General features: G+C 43.5%; 1 protein-coding gene across 1 annotated transcript in view; it reads right to left on the bottom strand.

The window, feature by feature from the left end:
• SLC28A3 (solute carrier family 28 member 3) overlaps positions 1 to 10,131 on the bottom strand; it is a 48,825-nt gene extending 38,694 nt beyond the window's left edge. Inside the window, exon 1 of the mRNA XM_053408882.1 lies at positions 9,888 to 10,131. Within this exon, the coding sequence (XP_053264857.1) occupies positions 9,888 to 9,947 (60 nt within the window). The 5' untranslated portion in view covers positions 9,948 to 10,131. The remainder of the gene's footprint in view (positions 1 to 9,887) is intronic.
• Positions 10,132 to 19,222: the final 9,091 nt, after the last annotated feature.

Genomic DNA, 19,222 nt, shown 5'->3' with positions numbered 1-19,222 from the left:
CTGAGCCCTTTAGAGATGCTTATTCAGGTTCAATGAATTCTGTTCTTTGGGCAAGCATCTCCACCTCTGACCTACTTGTTAGAAAGTCTCTAGAGAGCCTTCTCTGTGCACACTTGCATTTGTGTGAGGAGCGTCTTAGGCTGTATTGTTTAAATGAGGGATGAAACCTGCCACTGCGGAGGTTGCTGTCATTCCTAACCATTGGCCATGCTGGCTGGGGCTGAGGATAGGCTTGGGGAGTACAGCAACATCTTGAGGGTCACGGCTTCACCATCTCTGCCTTAAATATACAACAAATGTGTAAAAGCAAAACAAAACAAAAGCATTGAAGATACTACCCAAATAGGCAGAGTGATTCACGGGCTCATTTAAAGCACATTTGATCTGGAATTAATTGATATTGTTATAATTTGGGTATTATTGAGAGAATATTGGAAAACTAATAAAACTTATTTGAAAAGAAAGCACATTTGAAGCATGTTCTTTCCCTCTAAGAATTCTAAGCCCTGTGGTTTATCCCTCAGAGTCACAATTCCCAGCAACCCTTATCTGTGTGTGTTTGTGTGCAAGGGCGGAGGAAGGGGGGGTGCTGTGGATGCGGTCTGCCCCAGGTGTCACCACTGAGGGGGTGTGTGACAAAATGCAGGGTGGCAGTCATGGTGGGGAATGCGGCACACCAGAGCCATGCATCTCTCCTGGGAGAGATGCGGTGGCTTGGGTGCACCAAGGCTCCACGCTGCCCAAATGGTCTGCCCCCTGCCTCCCCCCCCCAGCTGTAGGGAGGAGGCAGGAAGTGGGAGGAGGCAGGAAGACTCCAGAGGCCCCTCAGTGCACCACACCCCTATGGGTGACTTGCCCCAAGCGCCCGAGCGGCTTCTTCCGCCGCTGTTTGTGTGTGCATTTAATATGTTTTATAGGTACAGTGTAAACCCAGTGTAAACCGTGACGCGGGTGGCGCTGTGGGTTAAACCACAGAGCCTAGGGCTTGCCGATCAGAAGGTCAGTGGTTCGAATCCCCATGACATGGTGAGCTCCCATTGCTCGGTCCCTGCTCCTGCCAGCCTAGCAGTTCGAAAGCACGTCAAAGTGCAAGTAGATAAATAGGCACCGCTCCAGCGGGAAGGTAAACGGTGTTTCCATGCGCTGCTCTGGTTCACCAGAAGTGGCTTAGTCATGCTGGCCACATGACCCAGAAGCTGTACGCCGGCTCCCTCAGCCAGTAAAGCGAGATGAACGCCGCAACCCCAGAGTCGGCCACGACTGGACCTAATGGTCAGGGGTCCCTTTACCTTTAAACCCGGCCTAAGTTTCTGACTCTGGATCAGGGATGGGGAATTGGACCTGGCCCCTCCCTGGCAGGTGGGTGTGTTTGCACAGCTCCTGTTTTGCTCCCTTATTGACTGTCCCCCCACCTGATAAATTTTAACTGTCCACTCTGATAATGCTGATCATGCTGCTTGTTTGTCTGGATAGAGGATATAGAGGGTTGTATGAGTGTGTGTAGGAACTAGCCTGCTGTTCAAAGGTAAAATACCCGCTCATTGTTCTGCCCATGTTTGCCTCTGCTCCTACCCATCACTGGCATTTAACCCCCAGGAAAATTGCCCAGAAGGAAATGCAGTTCTCTGTCTGTGGGAAAAAACAACAACCCTTATCTTTGATGTAGTCAGAAACCACTCTTTGCTTAATTGTGCGCTGCGCTCTGGATTATGAGGCTTTACTATTCAGGAGGTTGACATTAGTCCAGGATTTGTTATATGGGCGGTCCTGTTTTGGCATCAGAGTTTAAACCAGAGGAACATGTATTTCCTCAAGAGATTTGCATTGCCCAGTTGCTGACGGGAAAGGCACGTTTGTGAAAGAAGCCACAGTTCCGCATAGTAGAGCGCAGTGACTAAGTATGAAGTGTAAAAAAAACACTACAATCCCCACTTGAAATTTCACTTCTGGTGTGAGCTTCCTGCATGGTCTTAGGCAAGTCTCTATTTGAAAAATAGTTATTTATTTACTTAAATATTCCACTCCAGCCTTTCTGTGTCACTTTTGTGAGTCAAGGCAGCTCATGGAAAAGATTTGTTTAGAAAGAAAAAGAACAATGAATACTATTATATCACAAGAGCAAAATCCACTGAGAAATTATCCCTCACAAGCCCCATTTGAAATGAATGAAGAACCTCTTACTGGAATGTTCAAATATCTGCTATGCCCTAAGGGAAAGTCATGCTGGAAAGTCTCCATATTTCATGCCTGTATGCCTTCAGAGTGTTGGAAATGACATAGAAATAATAGAACGAATAGTGTCTGTAATGCTTCAAAAGCATGCAAAACCTGCTCTGTGAGAGATGAGCTAGGGGACATGAAGAACAGGTGTGTACACCCTGGGAAAAATTACTTATCATATATATTACCAGGGAGAACATTCTCTGAGAGCTGATCCTTAAGTAACCAGAATAGTATGATACATATACAAGAGGAAATGTATAACCAGGTTTAGGGGAATGCCAGCTTTGCATTAAATATCCAAAGTAGCTGACTTAAAGGACTGCTTTCGTCTTTTTAGGCACACAGGGTGGGATTCAACTAAGTTGTTACATGCATGGAACAGGGTCTGCTCATGCAATGAGACTCTCCCCCCCCCCAATGCACCTCACCCCCTAAACCTGCACTGGGTGCTTGGAAGGATTCCCGAAACAGGTTTAGGGTGTGTGCATGTGATACAAGGGAGGAGGAGAAGGGAAGAAAGTGGACCTTGTTGCATGAGTGTTCTGTGTGTGCATCCCTTACATAGAGCTGCATTGAATTTCACACCTAGAATTGCTGTGGATAACCACCCCCTGGCCCAAATTCTCCATTCTCATTGAGGCATTATGGCTGTTCCCATCTTCTGTGGCTGTAGCTTCCTCATTCCCTATTCTGCCCCAGGACTGTAGGTCTTCTCACTGTTTCACAGCAGAGAGGGAGAACTCAGATGCAAGAGCCTTTCCTACTACTGTCAACTGTCAGCAGCTTTCTTTCTTTCTTTCTTTCTTTCTTTCTTTCTTTCTTTCTTTCTTGGTGTGGTAGGGAAGCCAACCCATGCTGCCTCAAATTACTCATGATAGCCAACTGGCTAGAATTAACATAAATAGTGCATCTGCATTTGAGAACCCTTTGCTGTGCAGAAATGAGTGTGTGAAGCTTTTCTTGGCTTGGAGCTAAAGCAATTAACCACTTGTTAATTGCTGATGGTCTTAGAAAAGCCCTTTCCAAACATAGAGGGAGGGAGGGAACAAAGACTCTCACTGCAAGGCCACTCCCATTAGTAGCCTAGAAAGCATTCCTCTTATGACCTTTTGACCATTAGGAAGTAGATAGCTGTATGTAAGCAGTTGATACAAGCTGATAATTCACTTATTTACTCTCTAGAATGAATGAAGATGCTCTTTGTTTAAGCTTAATGATTAAACTCTTAGTGCATCCCTAAGGTGTGAAACTTGGGTCTAAACACAGCAGGATACGGGAAGTCTGTGATCAGCTAACTCCATATTTTTTAAAAGTTAAAGTAGCCACAAGGCACCCCAGTTTTGATCACTGGCACTGGGAGATGGGGTATTTAACATAAGGAGCCACTATCAATCTCACAACCTGCAATAGAAAATATGCAGGTGCAATAGGGGTAAAGGTAAAGGGACCCCTGACCATTAGGTCCAGTCGTCACCGACTCTGGGGTTGCGGCGCTCATCTCACTTTATTGGCGTACAGCTTCCGGGTCATGTGGCCAGCATGACTAAGCTGCTTCTGGCAAACCAGAGCAGTGCACAGAAATGCCGCTTACCTTCCTGCTGGAGCAGTACCTATTTATTTATTTATGGCAGGAGCAGGGAGCTCACCCCGTTTCAAACCGGGATTCAAACCGCCGACCTTCTGATCAGCAAGTCCTAGGCTCTGTGGCTTAACCCACAGCGCCACCCGCGTCCCTCAATGAGGCCAAACTTAGATTCACAAAATGTTCAGGGGTATGCGTACCCCTGCGTACCCCCAGAAAAAAAGCACTGGACAAAACCATGGTTAGTTTTGGAAAATCCTTTGGTAATCCTCATAGAACTCTAGCCCAATGGTTGCCATTAATTTGATTCTGAATTGATTTTAGAACGAATTGATTTTAGAATGTATTTCAATTAATTGATCGTGATTTTATGTAAACTGTGTTACGGTACTTTTACTGTTGTTAGCCGCTCTGAGCCCGGCTTCAGCTGGGGAGGGCAGGATATAAATATTTTATTTTATTTTATTTTATTTTATTTTATTTTATTTTATTTTATTTTATTTTATTATAGTTGCCTCTGCCTCACTGGCTCTGGATTCCCAGGCTGTTGGTCTTCATGTCTTCTACCCTACGAGCTAAAATGGACACCTGCCAGTGCTGAGTGGAGCTAATAGCTCTGGGGCAGAGGTAAGAGTAAGACTGGAACAACATTTTTTGGGAAGACTTGAGCAGTGCTACCACTTCAATCAAAGTCAGAGCCTCTCATGTCTGCTTCAGTTTTTAAAAAAGTAATTCTAAAGTACGTCTGTTCCAGTTAGTCCTTCAGATCTGTACAGTGGTACTTCGGGTTAAGTGCTTAATTCGTTCCGGAGGTCCGTACTTAACCTGAAACTGTTCTTAACCTGAAGCACCGCTTTAGCTAATGGGGCCTCCTGCTGCTGGAGCACGATTGCTGTTCTCATCCTGAAGCAAAGTTCTTAACCTGAAGCACTATTTCTGGGTTAGCGGAGTCTGTAACCTGAAGAGTATGTAACCTGAAGCGTATGTAACCCGAGGTACCACTGTATTATTTTCACTGCATCTAGTGATATTTTGTTTAGTGATGTGTACCGGTAATTGTTTTTTGGTGATGGTGGTGGGGTTATATACCATGATTTTATATACTTGACAAAATTTGCTCTGCAGTATTTTTCTACTTTATTTTTTCACTGTCTTCTGACAGCTCCCCAGGAGTCTTAAACACAGAGCTTGTAAAATAAAGTGTGTATGTGTATGTGTGTTTCTGTTTAAAGTAGAGGCTGGAGAAATTGTTTTGTCCTGACTTCACACTTCTGCCAGATTGCTTTATATGCCAGTCAGGTGATCTAGAAGGTTGATGTTAATGTTATGTATAAATTCTTACATGTATTTTCTTGGGGTGGTGGTGGTTCTGAACAAACAATAATGTCTTGTCTAATGGCATAAGCTGTGGGTGGCAATGTTTGTAGGTAGTGATGTCAAAAGGAAACTGAATGCATACAGTAAAGGTAAAGGTAAAGGGACCCCTGACCATTAGGTCCAGTTGTGGCCGACTCTGGGGTTGTGGCGCTCATCTTGCTTTCCTGGCTGGGGGAGCCAGCGTACAGCTTCCGGTTCATGTGGTCAGCATGACTAAGCCGCTTCTGGTGAACCAGAGCAGCGCATGGAAACTCCGTTTACCTTCCCGCCGGAGCAGTACCTATTTATCTACTTGCACTTTGATGTGCTTTCAAACTGCTAGGTGGGTAGGAGCAGGGACCGAGCAATGGGAACTCACCCCGTCGTGGGGATTCGAACCACCGACCTTCTGATTGTCAAGCCCTAGGCTCTGTGGTTTAACCCACAGCACCACCCGCATCCCCCCATACAGTACTGAATGACAATTGCATCATTAACTGTTCACAAGAGCAGTTCACAACCGTGATTGTTCTAAAATCCTCATACTGGGCTCCTCTCTTCCTGCAATAGCCTTCACATGAGCTGCCTGGTCTGAGGGCACTTAAACCCTGTTGGCCAGAAACAAGTAGACCAACAAGAACAAGAACACTACTTTATTCGGCTATAAGCCCACAAGGTAAAACCAATCAATAAATAAAATAGCTTTTTACATTCTAAAATATCAACTAAAATATTTCAACGCATAATCTCCTTCACGTTACATACAATCTCTAGATGTACCATATTGTGGCCTTGAATATAAAGATGGTGGATAAAGTTTACTAGATTTTTAATAGTCATGCAGCATTCCATGAAGTCTTTTATATGAAAGAACTGAATTCAGGAATCTGGCAACCTGTAATGTTCTATAAGAGTCAATGTCCTGGAGTAAATAGGCTAGATGTAATTCAGGTGGTTTAGTAACAGTTTCCAAGATGATTGAACTCAGAATCCTTGATCGGGGAACAATATATAAAGGACAATTAAACAAGATATGATAAAGGGATTCTATTGATTTGCTGTCACATGCGCATAAAACAGAGGTTTTACCGTTAGAAAATCTATTACTCAGCACATTTGAGGGGAACACATTAAATCTGGCTCTAACAAAGGCGAATCTATGCGACGCAACCGATAAGGTAGACAGATATCGAGGTATCTGGGACATAAATGTAATGCCCTGATTTATCGGGGAACATGTACCTCCACCTGTAGTAAGATTTTGTTGCAAATCAACCTCCTCCAATCTTTGTTTGATGACCTTTTTTGCTGTAATTAGATCTAAATTTAGTATATCGGAAGGAGAGATTCCATAAGACAACAGTTTGGAATGGATTTTTGTTGCCCATGGGCTGGTAAATTCATCTCTCCAAAGGCACTGAATAAGATGGTAATTGGGCAATTTATGCCAAAGGGACAGCCAGTAATTAAAGGCATGTCTCCACATCAGGATCTCTAAGGAGGGGGTCTTGAGTTCTAAGCGAATAGCAGAGTTGCTTACACAGGAGGGTAGTTTCAAAAGGCGTCTGAGAAAAAGATTTTGCAATGTCACCAGAGGCATGAAGTTTACAAAAGCGCCCCATAAAGGGACCGCATAGGCCATAGTTGCAACCACTTTTGCACTATAAACTTTTAAGGCAGATGGAACATGCATAGCCCCCTCTGTAAAGAAAAAGCGTAATAGAGCGTAGATAAGGGCTTTGCCCTTATTTTGTAAGTATGTGATATGCGCTTTCCATCCCATATTATACTGAAAGTAAATTCCTAGATATTGAAATTTGTAGACTTGTTCAATTGGCTTCCCCTCGAGTTCCCACCTATACAATTTACGACTCCTGGAAAAAATTAGGACTTTAGATTTGGAATGGTTAATAGTAAGTAAATTTGTTTGGCAATATAACGTGAAGATCTTAAAGGCCCTCCTCAAACCGATTCTTGAATATGAGAGGATCACCGCATCGTCAGCGTACAATAGTAAGGGGCAGCGATAGTCTGCAAGCCTGGGTGCATGAATGGTGGTTTGGGCCTCAACTAGGGGAGTTCTCATGTCACTAATATAGAGGTTAAAGAGATAGGGGGCAAGGATACACCCTTGTCGGACCCCCTTATTTATTGGAACAGAGTTTGTGAGATCGCCCTCAGGTGTTAACCTCACCCTAGCGGCTGTCCCTTCATGTAATTTAATCATTAGCCACAACAGCCTTTTATCTATACCCCACTTTGCCAATTTTTCCCATAGCAGCTCTCTAGAGATACTGTCGAAAGCCGCCTTCAGGTCTATAAAAGCGGCACATAAAAGACCATGAGTGGGGGAAGAATACCTCGGCGCCAAATGATGTAGAATTATTGCATGGTCAATAGAAGCACGATTAGGTCTAAACCCGGCCTGTTCATGGCCTATCAGATTGGAATCTTCGGCCCATTGGGTTAGTCTGGTTAGCAGGAAGCGAGTATAGATTTTTCCGATGATTGATAATAAACTGATATTACGATAGTTTCCTGGGTCCTCTGGTGGTCCTTTTTTATATATAGGAATTATGATGGATATATAAAAACTAAATTCAATGTTCCCTACTGTTACGGAAGGGGGGGGCATGTCTTCTTCACCTTCTTCTTCGCTACAATATATCCATTTATTCCCAATTGTCAATGTCAAAAGGGACTAAAATCTATAAAATCCATAGAAAATCAACGTGCCAATTTGCTCAATTTCTCTAGGACTCTATGACACCTCCCCTGTCCTCCATAATCCCTCAAGTAAGGTGCTCTGCCAAGCCTTTCCTCCGGGCAATGCCAGGTGGCAGACTATGCGTACATGGATCATTGTCTTCCCATCACCGGCACTCAGGAAGCGCTTATCTGCGCATATCTCCAGCTCTGCATATTCCCCCCTCCCTCCTCCATATGTTAATCCAGTGTAACCCAACCTCTCCTTAATGTATTCATGATGTAACTGGGATGTATTTTGCACTGTATTCTGGGACATGGAGGGAGTTTCAAAAGTTCATGTCACCCCTTTCTCGCTGTTCAATCTCGCCTTGAACCTGTTGCGCAATAAACCTTGGATCTCCGCATCTTGCTCCTGTCTCCGGCTGAGCTCATTTTCTTCCGCTAGGACCCGCGGACTTAGTCCGACGAGCCGGGTGGCTGAGCAGTCTCGCACCCGGAATTTACCGTAACACTACCCAGGTTCCCTAAGCACATGAGAAGGAATACTCCCCTTACTTCAGCTGGACTTGGGAACAGCCCTTTGAGCTAAGGTTTCTATCAACCAGCGACAAACTTTCTCATTTGTTAGACTTCCGGTTCTTCCGTTGAATGATATGATCTCAGAGACTGTGATTAATGTGTCGTGCTTAATTACCCCACTGGGCTTGCCCCATGTGCGGCACTCCCCTAGTTCTCAGCATAGCTGTCAACGTTTCCCATTTTTAAAGGGAAATCCCCTTATTCCGAATAGGATTCCTCGCAAGAAAAGGGAAAAGTTGACAGCTATGGGTCTCAGGTCTGGGCCCTGAAATATCAAGGTATGGGATGCTCCTGACCTGGTAAACCTAGAGAGGACTATGTCATGATATGTACTACAAACTATTAGAAAATAATCCATTTTACATTGGGTTTTTTTTAATGGCATAATGCTGCTACAATACATCAAAGATAGCAGACTTTTGAGGAAATTGGGGGGGGGGAGTAAGGAATGATGGGTTTATTTAAAAAGCAGGTTCCGATCCTTGCACCTTGGAATGTTAAATCCCAAAATGCTTTACAACCTTCTCACTATTGGTTTATTTATTTAACAAAATTTGCATACTGCTTAATCATAAAGCCTGTTTTTTAAATCAGCACAGCAGATAGGCAATTGCTCCTGGCTTCTCTTTCCTCCTGGCTCATTCTCTGACCATGCAGATTATAGTATAGCTGGATAAAAGGGGAAGGAAAACCACATCCTTCCTGCTTATGCCTTCCTATCTGCCAGTCACCCCTGGTTTACACTGATGGGCTGCAGCTGTTTGCAGTTTCAGACAAGGCCTTTGCTGTTCCTACTCAGAGATGCCAGGAATTGAACCTGGACTTATGGGGTGCAAAGCAGTTGCATTGTTACTGAACTCTATGGTCCAGGCTATGGCTACTCCCCTTGGCTGGGGAGCATGTCTACCTGGGGGAGAAATGGGTGTACCCTTCATAGGATCATGTAAACACTTTCCTCCCTCTCCACACTTCATCTTCATCTTCAAAAGGCTGAGAGGTGATGACTGCCTTGTTTGTGGTCCCCCACAGAACTCCATGGACCCTAGTCTGGCACTCTAACCACTTTACCACACTACCAAAGCAGGCATAGAACCAAAATGACCACAATAATTTGCTGGGCACAATTTCAGTCAGTGAAAGGTAGCAGGAGGCAGGAGAATGTTTAAAATCTGTAAGCAAAACTAGAAAGGCTCCAAAGTTAAAACAAAAAAACAAACATGCCAAGAATTGTTCTGTCTGCTATAGTGATACAGTAAGTGACAAAGAAAGCAGTGACTGAAGCCTCTGTTCACAATACCCCAACTGTATTCAGCCTTTTGGTCAAGAGCACAGGTAGGATACCTTTTGGCTGGTGTACCTGGGATTGCAAAATCCTTTGTCCCTGTTGATCAGATAAGCCATTTTAGCCTTCCACAGAATGAAAACCTTTTCAACTTACCTCAAATGCAGGGTTCCTGTAGCTATTGGCAAAACTGCCATTTCCTTCCCGTATAGCCATTGTTTCTTCAGGTAGAGCAAGGCTGTTGTTGTTGCTTTTTTTTTTAAAAAGAAAAACTTCTCAAAGCTGTGGCTGTGGTCCTATGCAGCCACCAACCATATCAAGTTAAGCTGTGTGTACAGGAGCTCTTCTTACTACTAGAAGTTTACCTGACTGTAGCCACTCCCAGGCTTCTTATGCTGAATTCATTGCTCCACCTTCCTGTGTCTATGAGGAGTCACTCACTCACACAAACCAGTGTGAAAACCCAAGCTTGTGAAACTTTTGAGATGATGATTAACACATGGCTTTGAACCCAAAAGAGTTTCATATGATTGTTAAATCATTACCCCTCTATAGCCAGGGTTGTAGATCCCCAAGAAACATTCCATTATGAGCTCCAAAATAAACTGGATACTTGGAATTTTGCTTAGGAGTTCCCAGTGAGAGGGGTTATGGTGGATATATGCTAAGCTAGAGTCACTGAATTGGGCTGGATGATGATGATAATGATAATGATAATGATAATGATAATGATAATAATAATATATTTCCTACCCACCCTTCACCACCAGGTTCAATAGCAGGTTCCAGCCCTAATCTGTGGGTTGCCATCTGATTGGATTTTATTCTGATCCTGATCTGATTTTAGGATGTATTTTAATTGATTGCCTGATTTTATGTTAATGTGTTATACATTTGATGTTAGCCGCTCTGAGCCTGGATTTGGCCGGAAAGGGCGGGGTATAAATGATGATGATGATGATTGTTATTATTAACATTTTAAAAAACATTTTAGAAAAACAATATTAAAATAAGTTAAAACAAATTACAGTCAAGGAAATAGGGTGGGTTCTAAAATATGTCTCCAGTGTCAAAGGCAGGCTAATGAGGTACATTTTCAGCATATGACAAAAACCCAAATAATGAAGGTGCCAGACACACCTCTGTGGGATGGGCTGCACCAGAGAATGCCCACTCCTAGGCTGTCATCTCCAGAACCTCTTGAAGGTGGTGGAATTACCAAGATGAACCCCTATACCTACCTGAAAACTCAACAAAATCTGTAGGCACATGTGAGGCTCTGATATGCACTTTCTTGGAGTTTCAAACAAGCAGAGGTTTCTCTATATGTTTCAGTGTTGGCATCTGCCCAGTGCACTAATGCAGAGCTACCCTGTGCATGCAGAAGACCAACAAAGTGTGGCTCCACAGCTGATTACAAAGCAGATGTTGGGGGAAGCATACTTAAGCTTCTATTTGTGCGTTTTTTGCACCATATACAGTGGTACCTCTGGTTAAGTACTTAATTTGTTCCGCAGGTCCGTACTTAACTTGAAACTGTTCTTAACCTGAAGCACCACTTTAGCTAATGGGGCCTCTTGCTGCCGCCGCACCGCCAGAGCACAATTTCTGTTCTCATCCTCAAGCAAAGTTCTTAACCTGAAGCACTATTTCTGGGTTAGCGAAGTCTGTAACCTGAAGTGTATGTAACCTGAAGCGTATGTAACCTGAAGCATATGTAACCCCAGGTACCACTGTATTATGTACTTCTATCAATCAGCATAAACTGTGGGAAACATACATAGGATTGTCACCAATGGAGTATAAAAATGTTTAACATTTACAATATTCTTTGTTACCTCTAGGGGGACGCGGGTGGCGCTGTGGGTAAAACCTCAGCGCCTAGGACTTGCCGATCGCATGGTCGGCGGTTCGAATCCCCGCGGCGTGGTGCGCTCCCGTCGTTTGGTCCCAGCGCCTGCCATCCTAGCAGTTCGAAAGCACCTCCGGGTGCAAGTAGATAAATAGGGACCGCTTACCAGCGGGAAGGTAAACGGCGTTCCGTGTGCTGCGCTGGCTTGCCAGATGCAGCTTGTCACGCTGGCCACATGACCCGGAAGTGTCTGTGGACAGCGCTGGCTCCCGGCCTATAGAGTGAGATGAGCGCACAACCCTAGAGTCTGGCAAGACTGGCCCGTACGGGCAGGGGTACCTTTACCTTTACCTTTTGTTACCTCTAAAAATTTAGTGCTAAGAACAATAAATGTGTACAACATACTAAAACTTGTCAAACTTGAGATGGATCCTTTACTATTTGAATTAACAACAAAGTGTCTTGTGGCATCTTAAAGGCTAACACATTTTTATGGCATAAGGTTTTGCAGATGGAGGTTCAGTTCATCAGATGCATGAAATACTATTATGAGTTGCAGGTTTATATACACAGGGCTGGGAGGAAGGTCGTAACCCAGGAAAGGGAAAAAATGGAGAAAAGTACACACAGTGACGTTTTAAAGCAATTATTAACACTGGCCATTTGTACACTCACAGAGAACCAGCTGTAATAATTAACACAAACAACCAATTAACACATGTGGTGTGAAAAAAAATCCATTGTGGTGATTCAGTCCACAAGAGGGAACATTACAATTTCTAACAAATTTTAATTCAGCAGTTTCATGCTGCAGTTTCCCTTTGAAGTTTTTTTTTATACAATGAGTTACAGGGTGCCCTATGAGGCTGAAATAGTCAGATCCCAGATTTGCACCCATTTATTCCTTTGCATAGAGGCTAGCCTATTTTCCCTGTGAACCATGCCAAATTACATATTGCATATATTGCATTGGAAAATGAGCAGCTGAATGATCCCCTTATGTTGTGGATGATATAATTAGTAGTGTTTCCAGAGTAGAAATGGGGGTAACATTGACATCTATATCTGCCACAGGCGCTGGTACCTGTGCCCTTATCTCTGTCATGTGCCTTTTTGTTACCGGTGAGTAACTGTTTTGTGTTGGGAGGTTGCCTATAAGCAAGTACAGGCCTGCCGCCGAAGGTGTGTGAGAGGGCGAATGTCATTGTCTTGGCTTGTGGCAATATTGAAAAAAGGATTAAGGGAACATTTCAGCCTCCCAAGACACACTGTCACTAACCTTAAGGTGGCTGTACTGGAGCAAAGAAACTTCAAGGGGAAACTGCCGTTGCAAAGGCACACACCATAACACACTTGAGCAACATTTCGCTATCAAAACAGCAGCCAAGTTCCAGTAACAGAAACTCTGCTTCTCACCGGAAGACCATTGGAAACAAACAGAAAGCCTTATATTCTGTTATGAAGGTGAAATAAAAATATTAAGGATATATATATATATATATATATATATATATATATATATATATTGTCCATAACTGCATATATAAACCACATGTCTGAAACCCCACAGAAAAAGTCCTGAAACCATTTTGTCCCTCCCAAATTGACCTCAGATATTTCTCTGCAAGGTCAAGGAAAATGGAAAAGCCTCCCCATTGTCTTTTCGTTCACAAATCCAGTCTTAAGGCTATGTCTGTATATGAATAGGGTGAGCCTGTGACCTGGCTCAGGAACTAAGTATTTGTCATTACAAAAGACTGGCCAGGCTCCCCAGGGTATCCAGTCAAGTGACCATTAACAGGTAACCTGCCAGACAGGAGATAAACAACGCACTCAGATTTCTGTTGTAGACCGCCTTTTCTGTGATGTAGGTATGATGTTTGTGGGGGGTGGTCTTGGGTTACACCCCTTCTGTGATGTATGTATGATATATGGAGGGGTGGTCTTGAGCCCCAGGGAAGGCAATTTAAAATGTCTATATAAGGGCAGGCACACATTTGTTCTGGGCCCTCCTCCTTTCCTGCGTGTGAGGGGAGCACCCTGTTGCAACAGTTCAATAAAGATCAGGCTTACGAGCTGCTTTGCTTCTCAATATTCTCTGGTTGGCCTCTGTTATTTTCTCCAACCGATGGAGAACCTACAAAGGACTCTGTAAGGGCTCTTGTGTTTCCCATAAGGGAATAAGGGCAGATTTTTGTTTATTACAAGGAATTTAGAGAGACCTTGCTAGAGAGCATTTCCTAGGGCTTCAGCGTGATGGCCACAAAGACCTGCTCTGCCTTGCAAAGCCTTATTCTTACGTCTAATGTTTGCGTCTTTGTGGGGGAGGCTTTGTGGCTTTGAGCTGGCTATCCTTCCATCGAGTTCAATGCTTCCACTTGTGACTACTATTCACATACTAAAAGAAGCAATACCAGCGAAACACTGTAATGGTAAGGAAATTCTGTTGATATCGTGAAGCACTTACAAGTCCTTGTGAACAGTTACAATAGTTGTGTGCTCCTTTACGGCTGCTGGCTTGTGGCCACGCAGTCATTTCCTGGTGCATAGTAATAGGTGTGATTCTTGCTAATGAACGCTTTGGCGCTTGATTATGTAACTATTCCAGAATGAGTCACGCTAAGGTCACAACTTTCACCTGAAGTTGTAACTGTGTGTCTTCGATACCATCAAGAAGCAAAAGGCAATCAGATCAAGACCCACAGCAGCTAGGAGTGGTGCAGAATGCACACTATGTACACTCAGATGTTATGAATCTGTGTCTTGCTAATGCTCAGACTCATACAGAATATACCACAAAGTGACTAGATGAAGGACATGGAACATTAGCCGCTGCGCAGGTGTCGTTTTCAGCATAGTAAAGGTGGCAGCTTGACTTAACAGTGTTTGTAATGAGTGGGCAGCATGTTAAAAATGAGGAAAGATAACTTTGTCTTAAATTTAGGCTCAGGGGGAATCAAAGCACATATTACATGGAGTTCTGCTATTCTTTCCTCCGTATGTTTTTTTAAATAGATCAATTTATTTTAACCATTAACAAAACCAAAAGGCTATAAACGGGGAGTCTGTTTTGCAGCATGTGATGGTTGAGATTAGAAAAATACAACCGCTTTCTTCCAACCTTTGATTACTTTGGATTTTTCAAGAGGGCTTGTTGTTCAGCTTTCACCCTGATTTGCTTGCACCAAGATTATACGATGCCTGCTTTTTATTGAACATTTGCTGTCATTTGCCTCACACTTTTTAGTGCAATTCCCCATAACTTTCCTTACCTCTGAAATCTCTTTTTTTTAAAAAGCAGATCTGTTTCACCAGTGATTTAATACACGCTAATTGAAATAGTGACGTTGGGGAGTTAACCTGAGAAAGCACAAGGTATTTGATAACATCAAAGGGCTTTTTCAAAAGGGATCATGTCAGCTGGGTGGTCCACTATCCTCTGTTTACAAATGAGATAAAGGAAAGCCTTACGCCTCAAAGGCTCCACTTTTGACTAAATCTTTGGTGCAAATGTGGTCAGTGTAGGACATAACAAAACCAAACAGTTTTTGTAGCTTACATTATTTTTAATCATTGGATTTATATCCCGCCCCCTTCTCCTGATTGAGCCCAGAGTGGCAGTAATGGGACAATTCTCAGTCTGTATAAACTAAGTTTTCTTAAGTCCTGTTCTGTCCTCACCTTATTCTATAAGCATCAGTGACTACTTGAGAGCTACAGGAGCAATTTGGTCCTTTTGCATAACACTTGGGTATGTTTAATTCCTTGCCACGAGCACCACCACTATGAGGCCTGCCGCCACCATTAAGCCCGCTGAAGGTTGCCCCCGCTGCTGCAAGGCCCTCAAGATGGGGGGGGGGGAGGAGGGGCTCAGCCCCATCCCAACAGACAGGGGGTGGGGGTGAAAAGACACACCAGTCCTATAGAATTGGCACCTATGCCTGGAAATGCTGATTACTAGCTAAATTACACATGAGAAACACAAAAACTTTGATCAAATCTCCCACCATTTTTATTTTTTTAAAGATAAATGTAGTTGCAGGAGGAATTGGGCTGGGGCTACAGCATGGGAACAGGGGAGCTAAACCTCCACCCAAAATACCATTTTCCCAGTTTAAATTGCCCCTCAGCTGTCATCTGCCTCACTGAAGACAACATACAGGTAACTGTGTTTTTCACCATGAGGCAAATGCGCACCATGGCCCAAATCTGATTTGCACACCCTGCAACTCAATTCACTTTTGGAAGAAAAAGCATGGGAGACCCAGTCATGGACCTGCTGTCATTATTTCTAACTTGAGCCAATGAGAGACTTGATGAAAAGGAGCCATCTTAAGAAACTGCCACATCCTCCAACACAAGTTAACTTCAAGAGACCATGTCAAAGCCTCTAGAGATCATTGTCACTGTGTGATTCTGGGATGTTTGTCAGCAATAAGGAATGGAAACCAGAGGTCTGACTTGCACCCCAGATTTGGGGGGGGCAGTGTTGCATGTGCGATGTGACATCATGCTCACACAATGCTGTGCTCTGTTCTCTGGAAGTATATCTGTGGCTGCAGCAGGCCTCAATGGAGGCCTTGTGGCAGAGGCAGAAGCTTTGTCCTAGTCACTCTCACGGTGGCAGAGAGACGGTGAAGGCAAGGCGGTGGACAGCGAATTGATGGTTCTGGTGGTCTGAGGCATTCTTGGCTGCATTTATAGGCAAGGAGTGGCATTGGTGGCATGTGGCATGCAAGGTGCACATCGTCAGGAGGAGGCCAAGGAGGAGGCATGCATCGTCGGGAGGAGGCCTCAACATTGGGGCTTGGCCCCCTGCCTACAAATATTGAGGGAGCCAAAGTGGCCTCAGCTCTACAGAGATGGCACCTAGGATAGAGATACCACATTTTTAGGACAGTGTGATCACAACAGAAGCACCCTCCATTGTTTCCAGTTCAGCGCTGTCTTTTCTCACCAGAGGCAGGCCTGAACAGATAATTTCTCTTAGTTTTCAGCCCAAACTGGTTGTGCATGGCACGGATTGGTTAGTGTTGATGTCATGAAGAATCTGTCTTCAAATGCTGTAGGATGTTTGCACTGAAATTTTTTTTTAAAAATTATTAAGAGGGTAGACAGAAGTGCACATTTTGCTTTTTTAAATGTAGGAGGCGCAAGACTAACCAAACCTCAGTTTCCTAGCATATATACAGGCCACTAGGGTTATAAAGCCAGAAGCAATCTTAGCTCACTCCATAGCTCACTATCGCCTCTGTTTTTATAGAAATTGTCAAATGACCTTCAGAAGCCACAGTCCTAGCCTTCTGCTTCACAAAGGGTGTGGAGGAAATGTTGAAAGTTCATGATTAATTGTAGAAAGTTGCTGCAATGGTTCCCTTCCATCAGGAAGTTTGAGTCCTGAGCCTTCTAGGAAGAGCTGGGTGTGAAATTTTGTAAATATTGTAATTCCTGCATTGCAGGGGGGTTGGCCTTAATGACCTTCAGGGTACCTTCCAACTCTACAATTCCATGATTCTAGGAAAGCTTTGCCTGTCTAGAATTTGTTTTAGCAAAATAGTAGCTTGTTCCCTTATCCAAAAACCAGTAAGAAGAAAGAATCTGTTTAATTTAACCGGATTTTTCCAAATTTGCTTATTGTGAATTTTGAACTTTTAATTAGTGACACTTCCTATTTTTGCATTTCCTGGCTTGGAAATAATATGATTAGTGGCCTGTAATATTATTCTCAATTATGAGGCAACCAGGGTGCCAACTTGAATCAAAGATCCGGTGGGCATGGTAAACCCTGCCCCAATCACAAGATGTGGCATATGCACACCATTTGAATGGCAATGCCCATAAACTGGGCAGGGGGCTCCTTAAATATTTTTTTGGGGGGCAAGGGATCTTGGCCCCTAGGAGTTGGCTCCTATGTGAGGCAAGCATTTCATCCTGGAAAGTTAGAAGTTGATGTGAGCTGGAGAAGAAGTCAAGTCCTCCCTGCCCGTTGGTCTCCCATCCACCCACATGCCTTCTTTGCCCTCTGGTGGTGGGATGAAGGGAGAAAGGTCTCTCTGTCCTCCATGACGCCTGGTGTGTTGCTGTGTGGGATGGACAGCTGAGCCAGACAGATGGACAGGTGATGCAGTGCCTCAGAATTCCACCCAAGGGCTGGAGCCTGTCTCTGATTGGTTATCAAGACAGAGCGGGGTGGAGCCCGCACTTTGGGAGGGAAAATAAAAGGAGCCGTTTCTGAGAGAAGGTTCAGATAGTTTATAAGGAGAGAAGGTGTTGGTTCTGGTCCATGGGTAACATTCGCTCTGAGGAAAATATCTACAGTTAGAGAAAAGAGTCTCTGAGCTTAGATAGACAGACAGTGTTAGGGTCTTGTGGGAGTATTTAAACAGCAGTTAACTGGAAGGCAGAATTTGAACAGGAGAAGTACAGGTGAAACTCAGAAAATTAGAATATCATGGAAAAGTTCATTTATTTCAGTAATTCAACTTAAAAGGTGAAATTAATATATGAGATAGACTCATGACATGCAAAGCGAGATATGTCAAGCCTTTATTTGTTATAATTGTGATGATCATGGCGTATAGCTGGTGAAAACCCCAAAGTAATGGTTTCCAAATGAGATACAAAAGCTGCTCTCATCAGAAAAGAGATTTGGGGAGCCATGCTTCCTTCTGAGTACATATGCATGCTTCTACTTCTGAAAGGTCCAATATTGCTCTATTTGCAATCCTTGTTTTGCTAATTTCATTTAATACTCTAATTTTCTGAGATTGTTAATTTGGGGTTTTCTTCAGCTGTACGCCATAATATCGCAATTATAACAAATAAAGGCTTGACATATCTCGCTTTGCATGTCATGAGTCTGTCTCATATATTAGTTTCACCTTTTAAGTTGAATTACTGAAATAAACGAACTTTTCCATGATATTCTAATTTTACGAGTGTCACCTGTAGAAGCTGTGAGGAGACAGCCTCCTTGGGTCTCATTTCTGTCAGGAGGGGAGAGATCTTCTAGACAGAGAAGACTCCCAAACCTGTTAAGAAGAGTTTGGGGGTCCCCTGGGTCTGTTATGCTGCTAGAAGTATCTCAAGAGGGGGATTGAAAGAAGGTTGGGAATCTGAAAGAGAAAATACCACCTTGTTTAAGAACCAAGGCATTAAGCTATGACACCTCCACAAGTAAGTTTTAAGAAACTGAAGTAACCAAACTCGAAATAAGCTGAACATGCACAATCTAGTCTAGAAAGCTTTGGCATCTAACTGAAGAGTACTCACTGAATATAAGCAACTGAAGTTTAAAAGAAGCTGTGCATTTACTACCTTTAAAAGGCTGTAGCATCCACTAAATTTATTATAACTGTAAATAAGTTAACTGTTTCCTAAACTTTATCTCCTGTCAAATCAGCTGTTTTACCAGCTTTGTCCTTTAAAACAAATCTTTATTTGTTCAGCTTCTTCCCGAGTTTCCAAGTGTCAAAGCTGTACCTTGTGTAAAACCACAAGACAGCCCATATACATAGCAGTGGGATATCTGCTTCACCAGGATTGTGAGTTGGGTGCAAAAAGATCTGGAACTCTGCCTGTGAAAATCCATTGAGGGAGTCACATGGAGCAGAACAAATGTGGTTAAGGGAAAGATTAC

This window comes from Podarcis raffonei, chromosome 11, assembly GCF_027172205.1.
Source record: "Podarcis raffonei isolate rPodRaf1 chromosome 11, rPodRaf1.pri, whole genome shotgun sequence".
Taxonomy (NCBI): domain Eukaryota; kingdom Metazoa; phylum Chordata; class Lepidosauria; order Squamata; family Lacertidae; genus Podarcis; species Podarcis raffonei.
This window is presented reverse-complemented; position numbering and strand designations above follow the sequence as displayed.